The sequence below is a fragment of the Eupeodes corollae genome, chromosome 3 (assembly GCF_945859685.1).
Source record: "Eupeodes corollae chromosome 3, idEupCoro1.1, whole genome shotgun sequence".
Taxonomy (NCBI): domain Eukaryota; kingdom Metazoa; phylum Arthropoda; class Insecta; order Diptera; family Syrphidae; genus Eupeodes; species Eupeodes corollae.
Window position 1 is genome coordinate 605219 of NC_079149.1, and position 24529 is coordinate 629747.

General features: G+C 30.9%; 1 protein-coding gene across 4 annotated transcripts in view; it reads right to left on the minus strand.

The window, feature by feature from the left end:
* Window positions 1–1059: 1059 nt before the first annotated feature.
* Window positions 1060–24529, minus strand: part of LOC129951704 (rho GTPase-activating protein conundrum) — a 73796-nt gene continuing 50326 nt past the window's right edge. For 2 of the 4 annotated variants that reach the window (XM_056064000.1, XM_056063998.1), the window contains exons 2-11: window positions 22846–22916; window positions 7011–7253; window positions 6872–6939; window positions 3429–3599; window positions 3278–3366; window positions 2941–3198; window positions 2636–2879; window positions 2220–2564; window positions 1639–2157; window positions 1060–1576 (exon numbers count right to left, since the gene is read on the minus strand). In XM_056064000.1, coding sequence (XP_055919975.1) covers window positions 1433–1576; window positions 1639–2157; window positions 2220–2564; window positions 2636–2879; window positions 2941–3198; window positions 3278–3366; window positions 3429–3599; window positions 6872–6939; window positions 7011–7134 — 1962 coding nt within the window. In that variant the 5' untranslated portion in view covers window positions 7135–7253; window positions 22846–22916 and the 3' untranslated portion in view covers window positions 1060–1432. Of the gene's footprint in view, window positions 1577–1638; window positions 2158–2219; window positions 2565–2635; window positions 2880–2940; window positions 3199–3277; window positions 3367–3428; window positions 3600–6871; window positions 6940–7010; window positions 7254–22845; window positions 22917–23158; window positions 23178–24529 lie in introns of those variants that run through there. The other 2 variants (XM_056063999.1, XR_008782217.1) reach the window with 2 other exon arrangements.

Genomic DNA, 24529 nt, shown 5'->3' on the forward strand with positions numbered 1-24529 from the left:
GTAATCCTCTTTCGGATGCAACACGTCAACAGAGTGATAGACTTTTTAAAGTCTGATCTGGTAAATGTGCATCCCAGCAATCAATTTGAAGATGTTGGTAGAACAAAAAAATTCGACACATTTTTAAATGAGTGCAAAGGCGATTCCAAGAGATTTGAAAAAAAAAATCGAAAGTTTGGTTCAGAGTACAAGGTCACAAAGACAGTTACATGTCGAAAAATTATAGAAAAAGGATGGTAAAAAACTTTATGGGAAGGATAATTTCTATAGCATCTCAGAGTTCATTAAAAATATATATGAAATAAATGTTTAAATGTCCATTATCTCCCGTTCCTCAATGTTTTGGACATTTAGAAGGATCGATGATGCTTTTTAAAATTGAAATGGGTTCATTTAAAGAAACCATTAAAAATTCCTGTGTAAACGAAAATAAAAACACTGAAAGTGAAGACATGACTTTGAATCTGATAAATGACCGTCTAAGATGCACATTCTAATCTGGAGAAGTGTTCTGATATAGGAAAAGGTATCAGAGTTTTAAGTTAAAAATGCATTTTTAAAAGCTTAAAATGTGTCCATCATGCAGAAAGTTGAAAGTTAAACGTTTTGGACAAACTTTTTTTGTAGTCAGGGGATTTCTTCTAATTTTTTGATGTGTTGCTCATGCAGTTATCATTTAGACCTCAAAATCGGAAAAATAACCATTTACGAACGCTTACCACAGACCACAGCTGAAAAAAACCTGCCAGGCGGTTGAATTGGATATAATGGTGCGTATATCTACACATTCCCATCAAGACATTTTGGTTATTACTCCACTCCCAATAATTTGCTGCCCTCTCTAGGTCTAAGACTTCAACCTTCAAGACATACTCTGAGTGCTAAACTTGAAAAAACGGTGAACTTTGTAATTGTATTCTTTTCGGTAGTTCAAAAATGTCCACGATGAATTGTGCGTATTTTGAGCCCTAATTTCCATAGTTTTATATAAACGTCATGGAGTTATACTTACCAAAATTTTAAATAATTTTTAGCATTTTAATTAAAATTCAATCGATGTACATAATGTAGGTAAAAATTATAAAATTTTATTAAATTTAGAATTTGTATTGCTTCAAAACTTGCACTGCAATAACACAGTAAATTTCATTCATGATAAAATACAAAATATTCAATGCGATGTATGCATTTATGTATGTATGTACGTATGTATATATGTATATGTAAACTGTTTTCGGTATAATCTTATGGACTAAATAAAAATAACACAATACAATTTTAAAATTGAAGAATTTGCAAAGCTAGAGTTAAACTGCATTTATTCCTGATGATTATGAGAGTTACTCCTGCTAGGCAGTTTTTATTTTATTTCTACGGGAAAGAGGGAAAAACTTATAGACACCATTGTGAAATAATGTTTCCTTCTTGATTCTTAAACGACTATACGATGCACATGACTGGGATCAACTTGCCGGCTGGTGCTGTTGTTGCTACTGTTGGTACTGCTAGGATTATTAGTGCTCACGTCCAGAAGACTAGCCCCGACTTTTATCCGACGCGTTAATGCTCGTTTGTTCTGTAATGATAGATTCTATAGTTAAGACATTTTCAGGGAAGTGAGATTCAATTAAAACGAACCTGTCTCGCTTTTGTACACTTTGATTGAGCGATCAAAGTTTTTGGCACCTGGAAGAGCGATTCACCGCGGGTAATAAGGATACTCGTCAGCCTACAGCACTGTGCAGCCATTTTCACCTGCTCTTCTATGCTGTTCTTATCGGTTGGTTGGATGTATCGTGGGGGGAAGAATGAGGGAGCAATGATGGTTGATACATTGTGTATCGTCATTTTGTTCGATTCTTGTTGCTTAATTGTTGTGTTCAAAAAGTTTATGAGTCTTCGCAATGTATTTCGGTTTTCGTGTGGCAGCATTTGACACACAACAGCCAAGGCTTTATATTGATCTGGAGGTGGTAGTGCATGAGTCTGATAGAAGAGCTGAATCAGCTCGTGGCTCAGCAAAGGATGCGGAAGTTCACGCAGCCATCGCTTAAGCAACGCACTCAAATCGTGCACACTAGCGGAGCCCAATAGTTGAGCAACCTTTTTTGGTTTTTGGTAGAAAACTGCTTCCAGTTCGGTATAAAGTAGTTCAGTCTGTAATAAATAATTTAATTTGAGTATACTCGGTATAGCAGTGATAATTTGAAAAGTATTACCTTTTGTTTGTGCCCTGCCACCCTCAAGATACCCTCTTCTCGGACGCCACGCCTGGTCAACTCGTCTAGTAGAAATTCCAGGAACAAAGGCACCAGTGTTGAGTCCTTCCCTGTGATTTGTTGATCTCGACGGATGAGTGCATTCAGTGATACTCCAAATAGATTTCCCTCTTCCTTGCGACGTCTTTTGAATGGTTTTCTCTTGTCCAAGGTGACGTGGTATTTATCAAAGAGTGTTGCAAGCTCAAGCCACAATATTGGTTGCAAGCGCTTCAAGTCATTTTCGTTGATAACATCGATGTCGCAGTAATATTCATCCGTCAAAACATGACTGTCCACAGTATCCTTGTTTTAAAGAAAGAAAATAAGTTTTTAAATTAATTGATGTCCTAATCTTGGTGAATTTCTATACTTACAACGCCATCATCTTGTTGACTAGATTCCCGATACATGCTCTCAAAACTGATGCCATCCCTAGATGATGGTGAGTTCTGGGCACTTTGTGGAGGTGTATCTAGAGTGATTTTATGAAGGATCTTTTGTGGTGTGCTTTCATTGCTGGATGATTTAGATGACGACCGTGTGGCATACTCATCACTCGAATCGCTGGAGATATTATGATCGCTTTGTGAGTTCTGAATCAACTGTCCACGAGCACGGCTTTATAAAAAACAGAAAAACGGTTAAAAAAAGATCAACTCAATGCTTTTGCTAAACTTACCCAACTGAACAAGAGGGATCAGATCCAGAACGTACTCTTGGTATATGAATAGTTCCGATACGTGAGAATCCCACCAGTTCAATACCTTCAGCCGAATAAAATGGGATATCACATCGAACGTGAGAACCCCTAAAGAGATCAGCTGCTCCTTTCAAAGGAGCACTAGGAGTGCGCCTAAGTTTTTGTTTATGCTTGCCAGCATTTTGTAAAGCTGGATTACTTCCGCTATTATCGAAAATACTCACGAAATTTGGTCTTCTAAAATATGAACAAAAGAACATTTTTTTTTGTTGTCAAAAAAATATCAGTGACACACGACTTGATTTATAAATCTTACATTGCTGTTGTATTCCAGACTTCGTCGCCTTGAATTGAATCTAATGAATCAGGTGTTGCACTGCGGGATCGAGTACCTGTACTTGATTCCTGATTTGAAAATATAGGATGGTTAAACAATGTAAATTAGGGATGTATGCTGATAAACTTACGTCGAAATCTCGAAAAACATCTCGGATATCTGGTTTTCGTTTCTGTCGAGATTTAGTCCGCCCGCGGACTGTGTGATTGAGAGCGCGTACTCTTTGCTTTATAGCCTCAGCATGAGGTCTTGAAAGAGTAGCTAGTATGGGTTCCAAATCCGATGCACGAACTTCAAAACCCTAGAAAAGGATACAAATACATTATTGGTAAGCATATGATTACAACGGATAAAATTATGGTTATTTCTTTATTTCCTTCAGTATTACTTTTACAGGTGTACCGTTAATCTACTGTTTGCTCATAGATGGCAATAGTGCCCATATTGACCCGCCATATTGCTTTTTATGATTTTAATAAACATGAATCAATGACAATGTTTGTTAGTAATTTTATACCACAATTCCATTTTCCCTTAGATAACCATGTCTAGTTTTTTACTACAAAAAGAGCATACGCAGGAACAATTATTTCTCTGGGGCTTCGTGTACTACGTTTAAGTCGTTTTCAGCGTTTTTATGCCCGAAATCGGTTTTAACAAATGGCAAAAAGTTGTTTCGCCAATAAACAAAATACCATATCCTTTTATAACTCGAGTTGTTTGCCTTAAATATAAATATAAACTCTTGTTTGAACTGTCCTGGGTATAGCTTGTCAAAGCGCCAATATTTCGCATTTGTTGTTTGCCTAGCTTTTGCTAAACAACACTGCGTAATGTACACAAGCCTACAAGGCATTGTTGATCTTTTATCCAAAATGTTTATTTTGGCCCAAAGTTTAATTGAAGAACACATCGGTATTATTGGAATTGGTTACCAATTTTGTTTACATACTCGTATCATTCTCTCAAGGTTAATGTTTTGTAGAATAGTTTTTGGATTATAACTAACAAATAAGTGCAAACATATTTTTTGAAATCAATAGCCGTGGGTTATGTTTAAGGTGCTATTAGCCTAAGCAGTCTTTTCAATTCCTGAGTTTACCTACCTATCTACGGTTTTCAACACTTGGCTTCACCCACCTTATTGTATACGACCCAAACGTGCTTAACTGGCTTGTTCTGCATTGTTTATATTATAAACATTATTTTGTTTGTCATTATTATTAAATATATGTACAATGTATGTAGGTGCCTTAGCACACTCACCTGGCTTGTAGGTGGCCATTTTAAAACATAAAGCACGTCGTCGCCGTCGTCACAGTCGTCGTCGCCATCAACAGCGTTATTGTCGTCGCCTGACGCCTGTCTGTGGCAAAGTAATATGACACTACAAAACATTACCCTATACCTAATATTTGTTTTCTTGTTTAAGCTGTAAGCTCAAATTTGTTCCCATGTGTCACGCTAAATAGCGCATTTACTAAAGCTATACAAATAGCTGACGATTGCGGTTATAATGCTGAAGCATACCACAACTGAACAGCAAAATAAAAATAAGAAACAGGTCAGTTTCAGTTTATTTTACTCAATAACTTTCATAGAAAAAAAAGTAGGCGATCTTACTGCGCACTTTGCTTGAGTTTATCGCAATTCCTTTGTTGTTTAACCTAAATATGTGTTTTTAAAGGTCCAGAAACTATAAAAAGTCGTGATGCATTTAGGTCTTAGAAAATCGAGCTGATTTTCATTCATATAATTTTTTAAAGTATCATTTAATAAGATTGATAAATAGTACAAAGTTGATGTCCTTGTTTGAGACTACAGAAAGAGCAAAAAAACCAGCAGAACTATGATTCTAACCACGAGCTGCTGTCGGCAACTCACGGAAGCAAATATCACAAGCCCATGAAAACAAGCTCTATGTATTGTATAGGGTGTTCATTTAGATGAATTAGAAGTTTTGACGGTTGTTGCAATCGGTTTGAGATTTGGGAATGACGGTAAGGAACAATTCATCATGTACAGTTTAACGCCAGAACAACGCTTCTAAATTGTGGAAATATATCTATGTACAGTTACAGTGCGATCTTAAGACACTTGATTACTTGTTACGTGGCTATTTTAAGCCACTGTCTTATTCCGAAAAACCAACAATAGAATAATATTTCTGTGTGGTATTATTATTTAAAATTCTTACAGCCAATTCCTTGACAAATTTCTAAAATCAATTTAAAACTCTATCTAATAAACTTCGTTTTATCTTTTGATTTGATTTTTGAAATATGTATATATTTAGAACTTGAGCATTTCATCACTTTTTATAAGTTCCTTAAATCTCAGTGAATATTTATAATTGAGTTTTAGGGACTAAGATCTTGGGTCAATGAAAAAAAATGTATAACAAATAACAAACTACTTCATAGCACCCTGAACAGTTTTTTTTACATATATTTCTGACATTCTATCCGTTAATAAAATTGAATGTTTATAGTTTCGATTTAGCGGTAAACAATGTTGTCATTAATTTCAGTTTATAAAATAAATAAATTGTCGATTTAAATTAAGTTTCATTTTATATTTCTGTGAACCAATGGCGTTTAGAAGTTTTTTTTTGGATTTTCAATATTTTGTTTGGTTGTAATACATTTTCGAATTGCTCGCGTGAGAAGACGTATGGCATTATTGATTAACATTATATCAACGGTTAACCTTGAGGTTATAGAAATTGAAGAAGGATCTGTGGACCTTTTGATTTCCTTGGAACATTCATAGAATTTAAGTTACCGTAGCGAGGGTAAAAGGATCACGTCCCTTGTTGGAAAAATAATAATGAGAGTAATATGTGCTTGAAACTTGTATATCGTTTAACAACACAAGGTATAACTAAAGAAACATTATGGCTCACTAAAAGGACATACCATTCACACAGGCGAATTGTCTTCTTTAAACAAACAAAATGTCTACTTCTTATGAACATATTGCACGTTAAATAGTTGATGTTATTTCTTGACAAAAAAATGTCTATGGTTTTATGTTCTCAAATTTGAGGGTCTAAAAATTGAAGTTTTATCTCAAACTAAGATCTCAATCAGAGTTCTAACGCCCGAGAACTTGATGAAGAAATGAGTTGGAACTCAACAGAGTTTTTAGAGACTAGAACTTTGTCTTAAAAATACCCAATACTTTACAAAAGACTTCATTAAATGTTAAAGTGATATTTAATTTAGTTAAAAAAGTGTTGTTTTTTTTAACACATAAAACTTAAATTTATAACCGTTAATGTATAGCAGCTCTTGGTCACCAAAACCTTGAGCTTTAATTTTTTTTTTTATTATTTTCGACGTCTTTCCAACACCGGAATAGTTTTCTCTTTTGAATTTCCTTATGTATTTTATTTCAATTGATAAGTTTTAATTTAACAAACTTGTCACATATAAAGAATGCGGTTACGGTTGTTGATGGTGTTTTGCGGTACGATGACATTTTATTTACTCATTTTTCCAATTGGCATAAGTCGTATTAAAATTTTAAAAATTAATTACAAAACTATGACTACTTCCAATTTAAAATTACCTGTTCGAATGGTTTTGTCAGTTGGGAGAATCCAGCTGCATTTAGCCATTCAGCTTCCAATTCCCCATCTTAAATAAAATTAAATATATAGTTAATTATTTTATCTACTAAATATTGATGATTTAAATATGCAACTTACCTTCGTAATGTAATATAGGCTCACTAGATGAATTAGTTTGTAAAAGACATTCGTGCAGGTATTCATTGAAATCAGGATCTGAGGAATTTTCCAAAGATGAATTGCTATTCATCTTGTATGGCATTGTTAGAAGAACTTTTTGTTTTTTTAAATTGACTATGAAACGTTGTCTCAAGAAACTTTTATTTAATTGTTTCAAAACTCAATTTGTCTTAAGATGAAGCACCATTTTAGAATTTTTATCTGAAAAAAGAAAAAAAAATATTTATTGATTTAAATTTATATTAAGTGTTTAAAAGGCTTATATTAGTTTCCGTGTTAAAATATATCTGCACAATAATCAGAAAGTCGTTAGAAAAAAAGCTATGTTGGGTATTTTACAAAAGCATAACTACAGTCAATTTAACATATTGACCTATATATTGTTTTTTAACTATAAGAATCAATTGTGTTATCCAATTATGTACATTCTTATATAACTATTATTTTGATTTATGTAATGACACAAAATGCCAGTAAAATTAAATAGTCACGATACACTTTAAATACATCAAACGTGTAAATAAACTTCCGCCGTTTATCCACGTCAGAAGTAATTTTTTCAAAGATCCGCAATTGGTCTTCAACGTCTGATGCGTCTCTTTATAGATTCAACAGAGATACAAAAACAAAAAACCAGAAGCAACGACATTACATAAAAACAGTGAGCTCTAGTCAATTTAAATGATCGATAATCGTTTGGGTAAGTAATGTGTGCGGCGATGATTCTTTCATAGGAGTTAGCCTAAGTCGTGTCGTCAATCAAATTGTTTTAAAATAGATTGAGGAGTAAATTGCATGCTGCCGCTACCGCTACCGCTGCCACTTCTAGTGCACTGCATTCATGATTTTAATTGGACACGTTTTTTTCTTCTTTTGAAACAACCATAAAAAGGCGTACTTTCTTAAGCAATTTTCTTGATTAAGGAGAGTTAGAAACAAATGTGTTGCATCTTCGGGCAATGAAGCTATTTAAAAACAAATGGGTTTGTTAACACTTAGCTTTAAATAATATGGCAAGATTGGATAAGTTTAAATAGTTGCTACAAGGATTTTAAAGAATTCCAAAATCAGAGGGTATATGATAGTGTTCTGTCGGAAGAGAGAAAAGTTAAGGACAGAGTTCATGGTAATGAGCCAAAAGATTCTGATCTGGCCTGGTTTTTTTTTAATGAAAGGAGTATAAAGCTTATTCGACTTTTGAATTATTTAAAAAAGAAACTGGGATGTGATATTTCTCCAAATTAACAATAAAAATATTTTGTTTTCTTTTATATAAGATAGGAAACAAAACATCCAAAATAGATAGATAGATAAATAGATCGAGAATCATACAAATAAATCAATAAAAATAATGAAATATAATGCCTTCATTATCATTGAACACGACACCTTATAAGTAAATAGTTAGTACATAAAAACAAGTATTAATCATTACTTCATCGTAAACATCATGCCAATTATTTTTAAAAGACGTCAAATCTAAGAAATAATACGAATTGCGTCAATGATCTGTTAATCTATACGCGTTTTAACCAATAAGACATAACATACTTGAATTCAAAACATCACCGGGAATTCAAGTATAATTCAATGAAGTTTTTTCTTTGATCATTATTTGTAGAGTTGATTGCAAAAAAAAATAACCACCATCGGGGGATATAAAAGTGAGATAATCATCTTATAAGATGAGTCAGAAGACATGATTCGATGAATACAAATTGCTGATGGGTATTTAACAATATTTGCTCATATACACATATTTTTTATTAATTTCCGGTAGTTTCATTGACTTAAATATTTAAACATTTTCAGTAGGTAAGGTATGCTTGTGCATTTACCTTAAGGGGGTGCGTTGTTTTCGAATGCGTGATTTTATTTTATTTTGACCCCAACCTTAAAGCGAATAAGTTTAAAAAAATTTGATTTGGTACAAAATTTTACTAAACTCTTTATCTATTTACCAAGCACTTCAAACATTAGTATCGGTTCATTAAGACCATAGTTAGATCTATGAAATTGCTCGTAAAAAAGAATATTATCTCTGGAATTAAAACCAGGAATACGAATAGATATATGTAAGTGATATATGAAGTTGAGCATATTTAATATGATTATAAAGTATATCTCTAATAAACATTATCGCAAAGTATGCACGCCGATTTGCTAAACTCTGCAAAACAAATAAGAGACATCTAGTTTTATACGATGGAATATCAATACCCCAATGACGTTTATAATACATAAACCTTGAAATATTTTTCTGGATTTTCTCGATTCTTACAATTGAGTTATTATAGCAAGGGTTCCAAACTGTGATGCAGTACTCAAGCAAAGATCGAATGAGATAAATATAAAGAGTTTTCTGTGATCTGTGAATTTCTTACTATTTCTTTTGATGAACCCTAACATTTGGTTAGATTTATTAATGATATAGTCAATATGAGGAAGAAAAGAAAGCTTAGTATCAAGGATAACACCTTAATCTTTCTTTTGTGTTACACTATCCAATATAGAACTATCAATTTGATACTCGTAAAAAATTGGGGAAATCGTACGAAAGCTAAACATAACTTGGCATTTTGAAATATTAAGATATAAGGAGTTTATATTACACCAATCTGGCAATTTATTTAAGTCATCATTTAATCAAACACAATTATCACAACATTTAATACAACGATATAGTTTAAGTCGTCCGCAAAAAGAAGACACTGAGAATTTTGAAAAATGTGGGGAATATCGTTTACAAAAAGCTGGAACATTAAAGGGCCTAAGTGGCTACCCTGAGGGTTGTAGATCTTCCAGATATAAACCCGTTTTGAAAATCGGATAAACAATCTTATAATTGAAAAGTGAGCTTGTCACAGACTAATTTCTCAAATAACTTAGGAAGAGCAGATATTTTGCTGATTGGTCTATAATTTCTAATTTCTCGTTTAGATCCAGATTTAAAAATTGGTGTAATATAAGACAGTTTTCAACATTTTAAAAGTTCACCTTTCGAGAGCGATGGGTTGAAAATGGCTGTCAATGTAATAGCTATATAATATAGATGAGGCACATTTAAGCAATAAAATTTGTGGTATCCCATCAGGGCCTGCATTTGTGTTGGTATCTAAACGTAGTAAGGCTGATTCTTCATCCGAAATACTATGCTCGTTTTTCAAACGTTTATATTCAGGAAATGACACTTAGGTATTTATATACACATAGTCCAAAAAGTCACCGTAGAGCAGCTTTCTTTTGTTGTTAATTGGATAAAATATTTATTATAATGGTTTTTAAAAATCACAATCAAATTTATTTTAAATTTAGTAAAAAGGTGAAGGTGAAAACTAACTTACATACATTTTTTTAACATTTATTCCTCGTAATTTTTTTCAAAAAAAACACGAGAATTAGGCTGCCTTACGGAGTCTTTTTGGACTATGCGTATATCATTGTTTTTTATTTGTAGATGAATAAAATGTAAGGCAGTTTGAATCATATTTTTAGCTTCTTTGGAAAAATGTTTAATTTTGTGTTAAGTTTTAGAGCATCGAACTTTTTCGGGAAATGAATGTAGGCGACAAGAAAAAGTGTAAATTAAGATTTTGTATTAAAAACAACAGTGTATTTGCAACATGATAACCTTTTTGATGGCTTCAAATGAAACAAACAAAATTAGATAATTGATTTTATTTTTCGAAAATGTCACTTACATGCTATAAAATGGCGTAAGATGTCGATATGAATTTAAGAGATCTAAACAAAGGTTATGTATCTTTATGCACCGTAGGCTTATGTATGTACAGTACATTCTTAAAAGTAACCTAGTAAAAGATCAAAACTTGTTAAATAATATAATTTTCTTGGGATTCATTATAAAAGTTAGTTGAACTGTGTTTAATTATCTGTTACAAGACCTTTACACTTATATTAAAGCAATAACTGTTGAAAATACCAAATATAATCGTCCATTAATAATCTTATCAAAAATATCTTGCAGATACAAAATTCATCACCAGACAAACTGTCTGCAACATCATAGCATAAAGTCACAGTCACAGATCATATTCAAGTTAAATGGTTTCATTTAAAGTCTCCACTTCTCTCCAACATAATTACTGTCAAATATCCAAACATAATGAACTCCTCTTTCCAAAGAGCAAAAGTGAAAGCTTTTCAATTTCAGTGATGCCCATCCCTGTCCCAATGTACACCAAAACGAATGTCAACACACATGTTCCTCCGGTATTTGCTGTAGCTATTTACAACAACAAAATTCCATGTATATGTCGCGTCGCGTCTTGAGTCGGTCGCTTCGCTCGCGCCGCGTGCAGACCAAGCGCGACTCAAATCAGTTGCAGTAAATAAAGTAACGCGATAAGCGGAAGCCATGACAACTGACAGCCGATGGGTAGGTAAGCGATGAAAGTTACCTGCGCTGCGCACTCAACCTTGTACTGATGATGATACCGAAGACCGAACTGGTGCGGTGGTAAGGTGGGAGGCAACCATATCAATGTGAGGAAGAATATGACGAGTGACATAATGTACCCCAACCCAAGACTGTAAACAGTTGACCGATAAGGAAACTACTTGAAGAAAACGCGTGTTGGTACAACTGTTTGCACACAAATGCTACCGCTCAAGCTTGACGTTGTTGTTTGACAAATAATCCAACTTCAAGGAAAGCTAGTAAGCTCTGCTTTTGGGGATGTTTCTTCTGACTATACTTTGTAGACTTTGTAGGAAGACAAGATGCAATTTTGCGATTCGGTATTTAACTTTGCGAGATTTTGTTTTTCTGATGAAAATAAAACGATTTCGCAGACTTTCTATCAGTTAATGTTGTGATTGTGACATATGTCAATTCTGTTTGCTATACTTGATAGCAGTGCGTAATGATTCAACTTCAACTTCCATATGAACCGACGACGAAACCAACTTCAAAAATCCAACAACAAATATTATGTGATAGCGATATAGAAATAGAAAGTGTTGCTCGACTTTTAAAGAATGTCGCGCATTAGTTGTTTTGAGAATATGACGGCAGCGGTAGATCGGCGACGGCTTGGTGGCACGGCGGCGGTTTCATAGTTCATACACACGGTAATTTTGTTTTAATTACCATGAATTTGGATTAATGTTCGCACACGGAGCGAAATTGTCTCATAACAGAGAGTAATTAAAGTTTTCAATTTCCTCCTAGAAGGCTTTTTGCATGCGCTGACAATTTAAAGTGAGAGTCTTGTGTAAGCTTTGTGGAAGATTATTAAGATTCAAGAGTAATTAATTTGTACAGGTTTTGGGTCTGGTATCTAGAAGTATAAAAATACTTTCCGTCATCAAAGAACAAAGAGAGTACTTGGACAAATTGTTGGATTCAAATTCTTACACTGTATCTTGAACGAAATTACATTTAAAAACAAGACTAAACTTATTAACTTGAAATATTTGCAAACCAATTTCAACCTTGTTACCTTGTGAAGTTTTTTTTTTATGAATAAAAAATAGGTTAGAATTTCGTTTTTACTTTTATAGGTACAACTGAAAAACTAATTATGGAACAGAAATAAGAAATTAAACAATTAATATACTTTCAATTGAGCATTTACATCAAATTGCACCATTAGTAAAAACCTTTTACAAGATTTAAATTAACAAAACATTTAATAACTCAATTCAAGAAAATTGCTTGATAACTATTGTTCATAAAATTTATCGTTCTGTCAATTATCGAGATTATCTAATAAACATGATTTTAGTAGGCAATCAAATTTTAAGACAGATCGTGGGTGTTAAAAATAAAAATGTTATGTGAATATAATACAGGGGATAACATTTATTAATGGCTGTAACAGTTTAAGCATCATTTAAGGCTTACATAATAGCATTAGAAAGAATGAGAAATGATATTAAAATCGAAAGCTTTTATTGAAATCACCATTAAATTTGACAAGCTCTCAATTTTAAATTGCTCTTTTGTCTGAATACTACATAAATTATTAAATAAATAACTTTTGGAGAGATATGGAATGTTTCAAGACTTATCTAAAACTGTGACTGAGTATCTTACAAATTAGTTTTCTTTACAATAACTTAAAATTAGCTTATATAAAAGTACGTATAAGATTCGTTAACGTAACTGGTATAAATTGATAATATTAATCTAGAACTTGGCCTATTTTAAAAAGATACAATTTCGTAGCGAGTATAATTACAGCAAATATTTAATTCAGAAAAATTGACTAACAGTGACAATATCTATCTTTTTTAAAGATAATTTTTAATGAAATTTTGTCATTTAATCGCACGAATTTTGTAAGCTCTTATCAAAATAATCTCTTGATTTTATCACTTAATAAGTTACGAATTTTGATTATTCAGTTCGGGCTGAAAAAAAAGTTTACTCAATAATTTCGAAATTGATTGATTTGCTTATCATTTCCGACTAAAATGGATACTTCGTGATGATACACTAAATCGTGATTTTAATAAATGGAACTACCATTGCTTGTGATTGCAATATGAAAAAAATTTTCACATACGCCTCAGTTCACTTTTTTAGTTTTGAGAATTAAATGACTAAATTATATTTTTTGATGAGTGCATAAATATGTATAAAATTGTTGAAATTGAAAGCCTTTAATTTCTGCTGTATAAGTTTTTAAATTAATTTTAAAAAATGAGCTGATATTTTTTTTTATTGCTTTTTTAAACGAAGTTAGCATAAGATCATGCCAAAAAATTTTAATTATATTTAAGCATCACAGACGATCTATTTTTCAAATCGTAAAATATTTGAATTCTAAGAAAACATCACAAAATTGGGAGCATAACTTCACATAAAATACATTTATTGATCATCTTAGAAATATCAATTTGAAATAAGATTTCTATCCTTCTTTTCAAAATGTCATGACGTTTTTATTTGCTTCAATTTATCCTTTCTCATTAAGTAATTGTGTATATTATTTAATATTGACAATAAACATCAATTTTGCATTTAATATCATTTATACAAACAAGATTTCAAAAAATCAATTCGTAACATCTTATTTTCATAACTGCTCCCATAGCTATATTTATATTATTATGTATCTATTTCTATTAGCATAAATGTTTGACACTTAGTAAATTATGTCCTAATTTTGATTATCTAGTTTTGTATTTATTTGTACTGTACCACGATGATATTGTTTATAAGCAATTTATATTTACTTAACATTATAAACACACGTGTAAGTTTAAGCATTTGTTGTGCTAAGTAAGCTCGAACGTATATCTTTTCAATGCCATTCGTACATAGATGTAAACAAAGTGATTCACTTTTTCTTTTAATTTGTTTTCATTCTAAAACATAAAACAATAGTATGTAAAAATGCTTGTATATAAACACACTTATTATGTTATTTAATATTTTCGACCAATTTATACTTCCTACAAATGTGTTCCGAATATTTGATACTTCTGTGACCATAATTATTAATTCATTCACACGGTTGTATGAGTAAGATTGTTTTAAAAATTTTCATAACCAAAATAAAACAATATTTATGAAGTCTCTTATTTGCGTGGTTTAAAATTTCGGTTGTGTTTTTTTAAAGAGTTTTGAGAGGAAGTATTGTATTTGCTGAAGATAATCAAAATATTTTTGCATGTTTTTGATTAATTTAGCAACTTCTTTCTTGGAAAGGAAATATTATCTCTATTAAATAAATCAAAACCAAAGACTTTTTAAAGATAATTAAAATCGCAGATTTGCATCTTCGATATACTAAATGTGATCAATATTTTCTTCTCATTGTCAAGGTAAAAAATATCGGTCACTGTTTGCTTATACTATTGACCATATCATTTACCAAACAAACAAGTTGGTTTCTGCTAATTTTGAGAAATACTGAAATATTTTTTGTTTGCTTAGTCATTTTTTGTTAGTTTAAATTTTAAACTTGTTTCTGAATTCAAGCTTCATATGACCACAAATTAATTAGTGATCGTTTTTGGCAAATAAAAGACATTAATCAATGATTTGCTCATTTCTAAATCAGGCAAACGGAAATGCAGGAAGATATTCAATTTTATTGCTTGTTCTGCTTAATGTGTGAAGACCTTAACAAGTTATGCATGTTTTTGTATAAGGTTTCAGAAGAAGTCGTTGGTTTTTTTCAGAATTATTATTTAAATGATTTATCTTCTAATAAGTTTGCAATTATATGGTTTGTAAAGATTTAAAATACAAAATTTGATGCCTTGGATAAAATACTCCAAGATGTTTAAATTAATACCACTTTTTTGTCCTTTCTTTAATAAAGTTTTCAAGATACTTAACAATTTGGAAAAACATTTCACTGAAATGACAAAACAAGACCAAAAAGGTGTATCGTACACTTCAATAAAGTCTTGTTTTACATTTAAAGACTAAAATAAGTCTACATATACAAATATTTGTTATTATTTAACTTTTCAAATTCAATAATATTTCAAGGTTTAAAAATGTTTTGCTTGATTGAAATATATCAATCATAATTTCCAATACTTTTTGAGGCTTACTTTCAAAATCCGACAACTTTTTGTAGTAAAAATAATCAAATAAGGTTTTCCATTAGAATTACCCTTCACTAAAACTAAACTAAAAAAAACATAGAACTAAAAGTTATGTTAATTTTTCTTTTGTTTTTTTTTTGTTTTGTTTTGCATTGGAATGAATATTTCTTTTAAGACTATTTACCACCATAACAATGGTATTTCTTGTTGTTTTAGTTTTGCTTGATTGCGTTTTTTTGTTTTTGTTGTTATTGGATTGACGTTCTATTTATTGAGGTTCTTTTACGTACTTGTGTTTTGCTAGTTTATGGTGGGATATCCATTTTATTGACCTTTTTTTAATATTGGTAAAAAAGCCTTACCGGTTTGATTATTCAAGCTTGGATTAACATGTGATTTTTTTAATTAAAATTCATTTTAGTATTTTATTGTGAATGAGTCACTGGTTTGTAGTTTAAATCTACGTTTTAACGTGAAACACGATTTTATAAACAATACTAAGAAACAAGTTTTTTGTTTGTTAATTAAAAATCTCAAGCTAATTTGAATGAAGACGAAGAAGAAGAAGAAGTGAGTTCTTCAATTCTACTTTTCACCGCTTCTAGGTTAGAAAACAAAACATTTTGTTTCTGTTTATTTCATGTATGTTTCCAAGAACCAATCCATTTATTTCAATTAGCATTTCTAGAATAGATGGCAGATGTACATAAGAATTTTAGTGTGATTTTATTTTATCTTTAACTCCCGTAACGTGTAAAAACATCAATGTGAATTTTTATATATTTCTAAAACTAATAACAAGATGATACAAATTACTAAATTTAGTAATTTAATAAGCTCCTATAAAATAAATACAATTAAAACAACTACACAAAGCCCCATTATTGAATTTTAGAATGTTACTTCTCATTTAAAGCTAACTTCAACTTCTGTTGGACATAATGTGAACTTCGATTAAAGCTTCACATTCCAAAACCGGATTATTTTTATTAAAGAAAACTTAAATAAATTATCGGTATTAATAATAGTAAACTGCTCGTTATTGAATTATATGAACAACCTTAGTTAAACATTTATACATAACAGTTTCAAGAAGACACAAAATGAATTTCAGACCAACAACATACCATCAGCATCATTTGTGGCATATACAATTTCAAGCTATTAATCTAGAGTTTGTTGCATCGTATCACAAAACATTTTTATTTAACATCCAAAATGAATAGCCATCATTGGCGGTGCTTTCATTTCAATAGCGATGCATTTATGGAAATATACAAATGTAGGTTCCATATAGGAACCTTTACTCAAATATGCATTTAAATAAATGCATTCCAATAAAACAAAATAAAAAAACTCTTAAAAAGCTGCATTTTTATTGATAACGGTTTTCTTCAGATTGTTGTGGTAAGAAAAATATTGTTACGACGATAAAACTAAAATGTAAATCTTTTCAGGTTTTGTGGAATTGTATTGATATACATAAATAATTAGAAATGCGTGAGCGTTAGGGAATAAATATACATTTTATTTTTCGTGCTTATCAAAAATTAACATTAAAAAAATAAATACATAATGTGAATGGTTCAAAAACATATTTGTAAATGTTTCTATATCAAAATTTAAGTATACAAATAGATCCAATACAGTTTTAAGTGTTTCATTTATATTTACATAACTTGATTCATTTGATTTTTTAAATCTTGGTTATTTCGGTTGGAATTTGCTTTAAACGAATGGAAGATTTTAGATTTATTCTATATGTGTTGAATTCTTGAACATTGCAATATCATTGAAAGACGGAGCGTGGTAAGTCATTCCACATTTACTGCACTTCACGGTATAGACTTAAGGGTAAAGTTATGGGCATTCCTAGAAGTCTGAGTCTTCCGTTTTGAACTACTTAAAGTGAGGAATGCATATGGATGTTTCATTCACGGTAAAAAAGGTTGATGCAAGAAATATTACCACGGTTTACAAATGAAATAAATGCGTCAATTATGTAAGGAAATATTTTAAAGCTCTTCTTTGAATAACTACCTAGAGGTTTAAATGAGTTCATGACTTACAATACTTCTAGATGAGAGTTTTTCTGATAATTACAAATACCATATAATAATATGAAAATATAAAGCAAATGCCATCCTTGAATCTAAAAATGGACCACCTGCTAAGTTTTTTATGAGTTTTATTGACCAATTTTACCTCCAGAGATCACTATTTCATCTGGTTTCATTGTTTTGGTCAATTATTTTTTATTGTTTAAGCCATTCACAGCATTTTTTTTATAAAAACTTTAACAGTGGACTTATTATGTCTTTAACTGGTCAAATCATGAAATAAAAAAAATAATTAACTTCACTAATTTCTGCCCTAAGTAGGGAAAAAGGTAATACTGAAACACCAGGTAGGTAGGTGGCTATAAATTATAGCTGCATTTTTTAAACCAAACACCTTATTCCATTCTCGAACCGTGTGTCTATTACGTGCTCAGATTGGAAATCACTTTCCCGATTTCTATCTGATTGCCGTGTATTGGCATTCAATTGTTGTATATGTGTGAAAAAAAAGAAAATGTTAAGTAAGCCAACGAAAACAAAACAACAAATGAAATAAAACTATACTATTTGAAGCCTAGTTTCTCTGCACATTTCGGTTGAAAGTCATTTTGTTTTTCTTATATCAGACACTAAATTAAAAATAGCTATATGTACGTCAAAGGTGGTGACTTTGTTTCTATATTTTTATTTCTTATGAATTGCGGATAAAAGATCTTTAGCTGCATAACATTCCGCGTAACGTCAATCTGACAAATGTCGCATCCATGTCCATAGTCAGCTCCCGGTTTTCATTGCGCTTACTGCCCAGAAAATTGCATATGCGAAGAAGATCAGTAAGGCAGCAGTGAACTGAGTTTGTGTGTACAGATGAAAAAGGAGGAGGAACCCATCCCATTTTTTTTTAACAACCAAGCAACTAACCAACCGACCGACCTTAGGCAATGGAACACGTTTTGCACTTGAGTCGATGTTACATCTACACTCAGGAGTAGCCGATTGGTGCTTTAATGTTTTACTGAAAAATGTATCAAATGAAAAACAAATCTCTTTGAGCTGAATACTGTTATGACAGCAAATGGAAAAGTACGGTAACGCATTTCACATTCGTGTAGTACGGCAAGAGAACAGATTTCTCTTCTTAAAAGTACGACCGAAGTGTAAATTATTTAAGGTTAGGAATGAAACTGGCTTAGTAAAATTCTCTTCTTTGAATATTGTTCAAGACTCCTTACTAATTTACAAGCACAGAGTTGGGAGTTATACTTCAGCTTATCACGTTTATAAATTAGAAAGATAATAGCTAGATAGTTGGAGAAAGACAAACTTACAAAACCTGTAAAACTTGCTAAACGCTGAGTAGTTTCTATCTGTGAAAAGGTTGGTCGTGTGAGAAAAGGTATGAGACACAAACTGTAGCAAATTGTATGCTTGACAAATTTTGTTAGGTGTAAACCAGATTGGTGGAATAGAAAGAAGAAAATTTCGGCACTTTTGGCGGTCCATAATTATATACAATGCAATGTTTAGAATGTGAATTTCTAATTTACTCGTAGGATCTCTTATTGCGAGGTGAAAATTGTATTTTACTGTGCTAATATTAAGCTGGTCGAGAATGTTTTCTTATTGGCATATATATGTAACGTTAAACTATTTTTGCTTAAACAGTTTTCAACAGAAATAGCTAAAACAGTCTTAACAATTCTCTTACACCAAGTTTTTAAAATATATTGCTAAATAATGTTAAAAACGGGTTTTTCTAAAACCTGAGCAAATAGTTAAAATAAGAGTTTGGATTCGAAATCAGCACTTAAAATTAAGCCTAAAACGTGTTTTCCAAAACTATTTAAGTACCAAATTCAATTTTTTTGTTTAAGTATCTAAAAGAGATAGATTTGTATTTTTAAAAATGAATGTACAATTTATTGTCAAGAGATATTTTGAGTTTTATCTTGGGCTTAAAAGCCGTGTTTTTGGTTATTTTGAAAAACTGAGGTGATAGAAAAATATAAAGGCGAGATTTTATAAAGGACATTTTAAAAAGTATTCGCATGCAACAGGCAAAAAACGTGATTTTGTCGACCAGTGTTAAATATATGTATGTATGTGTTTAACAGCAAAGAAATGATCAAAATAATATTAACTTGCTCCTATCAAGTGACGCAGAGTGTTCATACTTACTTATATGTTCAAGCTGTTTCTTGGAAGATACATCATCATCTAGGCGTAAGTCTATAATATAATATATAGCTTTTGTGCAAGGCAATCGTTATGCAATCGTAGATTTACGATCTGCCTAACACTGTGACTGAGACTATTTCTTATATTGATTCTTTCGACATCGGTATGTGGAAGTGAAAAGATTGATGGCACAAATGAGGTGCATAATATTTTAACCGTGATTCTGGATTTTCCTTTATTTTGTTTTTGTTTTGGATTTTCTGCAGAATGAATAAAATTAAAAAAAAAAACAAACAATAAAACTTCACTTTGGAGCAAATGAAATCTAAGAAAAGAAAGAAAAACGAAGTGCGCATCTAAGTTCACCTTCTGCATGTCTAATAATAATTACTTAACATGCCTGCTAAAGGCGCATTCGACCGAATAAGACTGAGAAAATTGAAATTGTTTTACAAGTCAATATAGAAAAGCGTTTTATTGCAGGTAAATTTTATATTCCGCGTATTACCCATAATTAAGATCAACATTACAATTACAAATGTGCATAAGGAATAAGAAAAGATACCTTACCCACCTTTTTTAGGCCAGCCGCAAGCCAGAATGCTTTAAAGAGTATATTTTAATTTAAACATAATTTATAGACTAGAATAAAACCGTAAAGGTCTGCAAAAAAGGGTAAGAACACCAATAAATGTACTTGGTCGGACTTTAAGTAATACAAACCAGCCAACTATGAAACAATTGTATTCATTCTAGCCTGGCTAAGAAACAAACATAAATAAATTGAAACAAAAACTACATACTGGCCGGTGAAGTGCACAATAGTTGAGAAATATTGTTGGTGCACAATTATATATCGCATATCACATGTGCAATGACACAAATTTCACCTCTTGCGCTGAGCGATATGTGAATGAAGAAATTAATAGATAGTTGGTTTATAAGCTATCCGGACAAAGGCAGTGGCGTTAGCAGAGTTATATTAAAGGGGGGATCTTTCAAAAACTTTTCTATTAAATATTTTTAATTTGAAACTAGGATGCGACACTTTTCATTATAATTTTTAAGAATTACATTTTTTTTTTATTAATTGATAAAATGGATTTTTCAATCTAGTTGAAAAAAGAAAATAAAAAATTGAATACGAAGTTATTAATGTTTGACAATGAAACTTGAGTACTCATCTCGTTGTAAATTAAATCCTTTGAGAACTTGAACTCATTTTGCATATTAAAGATATTTAATATTGAAAAAAAATGTAGAGTAAAATTTGATCACGTAATTAATGCAATGAATTGGTTGGTGGAGATGTTTACTCTGAAGGACTTAAATTAAGTCTCCTCTGATATTCGTATTTTCTCAGACGCTATGAAGAAGGCAAACATCAGGTAAGAAAAAACATCTCGCATACACTAGATTTAAAGCGATCATACCTGTTGCTCGATAATCGACGCCAATATAGGGCGCTGTCTTATAGAAAAGCACGCCACGCGGCTATTCGTATTCTCAAATGACTTTTTAAGAAGCTGTTTGGATGAGGAAGAAAAGGATACAGCTCTCCATTTCTTCTGTACATGCCGTGTTCTAGCTCAAAAACTCAAGAACTACCATGGGGAATTCTTCTATAACGATCTATACGATCTTAATCGTATTAACATAATAAGACTCAAACTGGTTCATTGAGCGCTAGAAGAAAGCCACAAGATTCATGTGGTGTCACAATGGGACATTAATTTGGATTGAGTGTGACCATCACGGACGACCGTTTCAACCTAACTTTACTTCAATGAATGCGTCTATTATGGGTTAAAATGGATTCACATTTGCAAAATGGAAACACTATGAAATTTAATAACAAAATCAGTGATTTCTGTTACAATTTAGTCCTCTATTTATCTTTGCGACTTCGTTTTAAAAATATAAAGAACTTAAGTATTTCTTTACATCTTATTCTTATTCTTCAGTTCTCAAAACTTAAGATCTCTGTTAAATGAAACTTCAACACAAATTTAAAGAAAGAAAGAAAGAGCATAAAGTAACCAAATCCCCTTATGAAGAGGACGCTCATGTGAACAAACTTGTCAGATTTTTGTCGGTATTGCGTTTGTGATCGAATCATCAAAAAAGTGGAATCATAAAATAATTCTTTTCCAACATATTTTTATTTTATTTAATCAGATTTAAAATTAATCTAAATTAGAAGTTGGGTTGATTTATAGCGAACCATTTTAAGACTAAATAATATACGAATACATATATCAAATTATCATTCCATATCACTATTTGTGATGGTCTAGTTTTCAATTTTATTATACGTTATAAAAATGAGCTATTAAATTTAGAAGTTTCGGACAACTTTTTTTAATTTCTCTAATTTGTACAAGAATTAAAATCAAATTTGTTTAAACCTTCATGCACATATTTATGTTTTTCAAACAATCAATAAACCAGAAGTGAAGAAATTCGATAGACTATTTTTCTTCGAAGGACAGCTGATTGAAAAATTCCATTTAATATTGCTGTTCTTAGAAATTGAAAAGAAAAAAAAAGAAATAACCTTATTTAGTGGGTCAACACTTTTACAGCAACCAGCAGCCAAAAGCCAAAGTAGATTGGATTGGAGTGGTACTATGTTAGCAATGGAGTTAGTCATACATATTCAACGCCGCCGGCGACGCGACGTGACTTTTGCCTTTCGAGGCCATCGGATGTTTGATTTTTGTATTTCTTTTAAAGAATCACTAATTTAAAAAACAAAAAACATTTGCGATGAAGGTAAATGTTGGTAGGTAAGGTATTTTGGATTTAGAGAATCAATTCTGAATTATGTAAAGAGATATGAATGAGTATATAAGTTAGATGAATCAATTTCCATATAAAACAAGAAATAGAATAATTTCAAGAACCAAAACATAAATAACCCAAAACTTTAAGACATCCTAAATATGTAGTTGTTTTTTCTTTGATGTTATCAACCACTAATGATACTAATTTGAATGCTTAAATCTATGACCGAAACTTACCGGTTAAGGTTTTGAAGAATTCTATCAAGATAATAGGAAATATTTAACACTGTCCTGAAGAGTCATTAAATCTGTAAATAAGAAACAAAATTGAAATCAATATGGAACGAAAAAAAAAATAAATTTAGGCTATAAATTGAAGATAACAATATTTCTATTTCTATTCCAATAACATTTTACAAAAGATACAACAACTATAATTTTTTCTTAAAAAAATAATAAATATTTAATTTATCTTAAGACTGTCGTTAATTCAAAAATAATCTAATATTTTAAAAACTAATATATTTCAAATTTAAATGCTTGAACTTACAAAGTTTAAAGACTTGTTTCCCTACCTTGCTGAATTAAAGAATAATTAAATAAAGATGCCCAACGTTAATTTATAGGTCTTAAATTATTTGCTTTATTATGAAAACTACACTCAGGGAACTTTCAAATTTGATTAAATTGATTGATCAAAACCACCTTGTATTTATAAGCATGACAATTGTTTTCAATTTTGAATGCAAATTGCATTTTTTTTTAAATATAATATCATTTGCCAATTCTAAGCTATTTAAGAGCTAGATGAGTTTTTAAGTGACAACTTTTAAAGCCGATTAGAGAACAAACTTCTTATTATTTACGATGTTTTCATCTCTGTGAAATTTTATAACTGATTTATCTAAACTTTTTTGTTTGCACAAATACTTATCTTTACAACTATTTTCATTAAAATGAATTTGAATAATTCCAGGACTCTATAACTATGCTTATCTCTAACTTTTATAAGATTAAATCCATCACCACTCTAATGGTTTTATAATAATGTCTATACACCTACAAAATTGTCTAATGTAAAATTTTGTTCCATTTTTATGAGATACAATTACTTACTCCTCTTTCTTTTCCGATGCTAATCCTCCTTACACCCGACAATATTCCCATTTTTTCCAATTTCTCATCAAACTGATAAATTTTAAAATTTCATAAAATGATTAATCGACTACCTCGTCATGTCTTGCATGACTAGGTAAAGCTGGACGCTTCATACCTAATATTTTTGATCGGATTAGGTCGTATTACAGTAACAATGATTGATCTCAATCAAAACAGGTACATTTATTTATGTTTTTTATTTGGGTTGTATATAAAAGTATTTTTTTTATGTTACAAAAGGTAAGTTGCAGGTAGGTAGTTTCTGATGTTAACCGAATAATAAAGTATGAAAATATTGTAATAACCGGGAATGCACCAAGAATTATACCTTCCTCGAAAAGATATAAGTTAGATAAAACTTTTTCAAAATGTTATAATTTAAATAAATTGCATCTATTGAATAACTATGGAATTCGTAAAATATACTCTTTACAATAAACGTAAAAATAAGGTCTAAAAAAACTACGCGAAAACGTGTCTTAAGATCATAAAGAACAATCCTTGGAAAAAATTCCACCATTATAATAATATTCAAAAATATTGGCTTTAACTGAAAACACCAGAGGTGTCGCTTTAAGAGGTATTTTTCATCAAGTTTAATTTTAAGAATTTGCATATTTTTTGCACACTGTCTAATGCTAGCTTAAGCCTCTTTATCCATACCTGGCTTAAGACCTGGTGGATAAGAGACAGAGATAATCTCAATTTATGTATTTCTATCTTGAAAAGGTGTTCAATAACTAAGCTGATCGTTTGCTCAGAG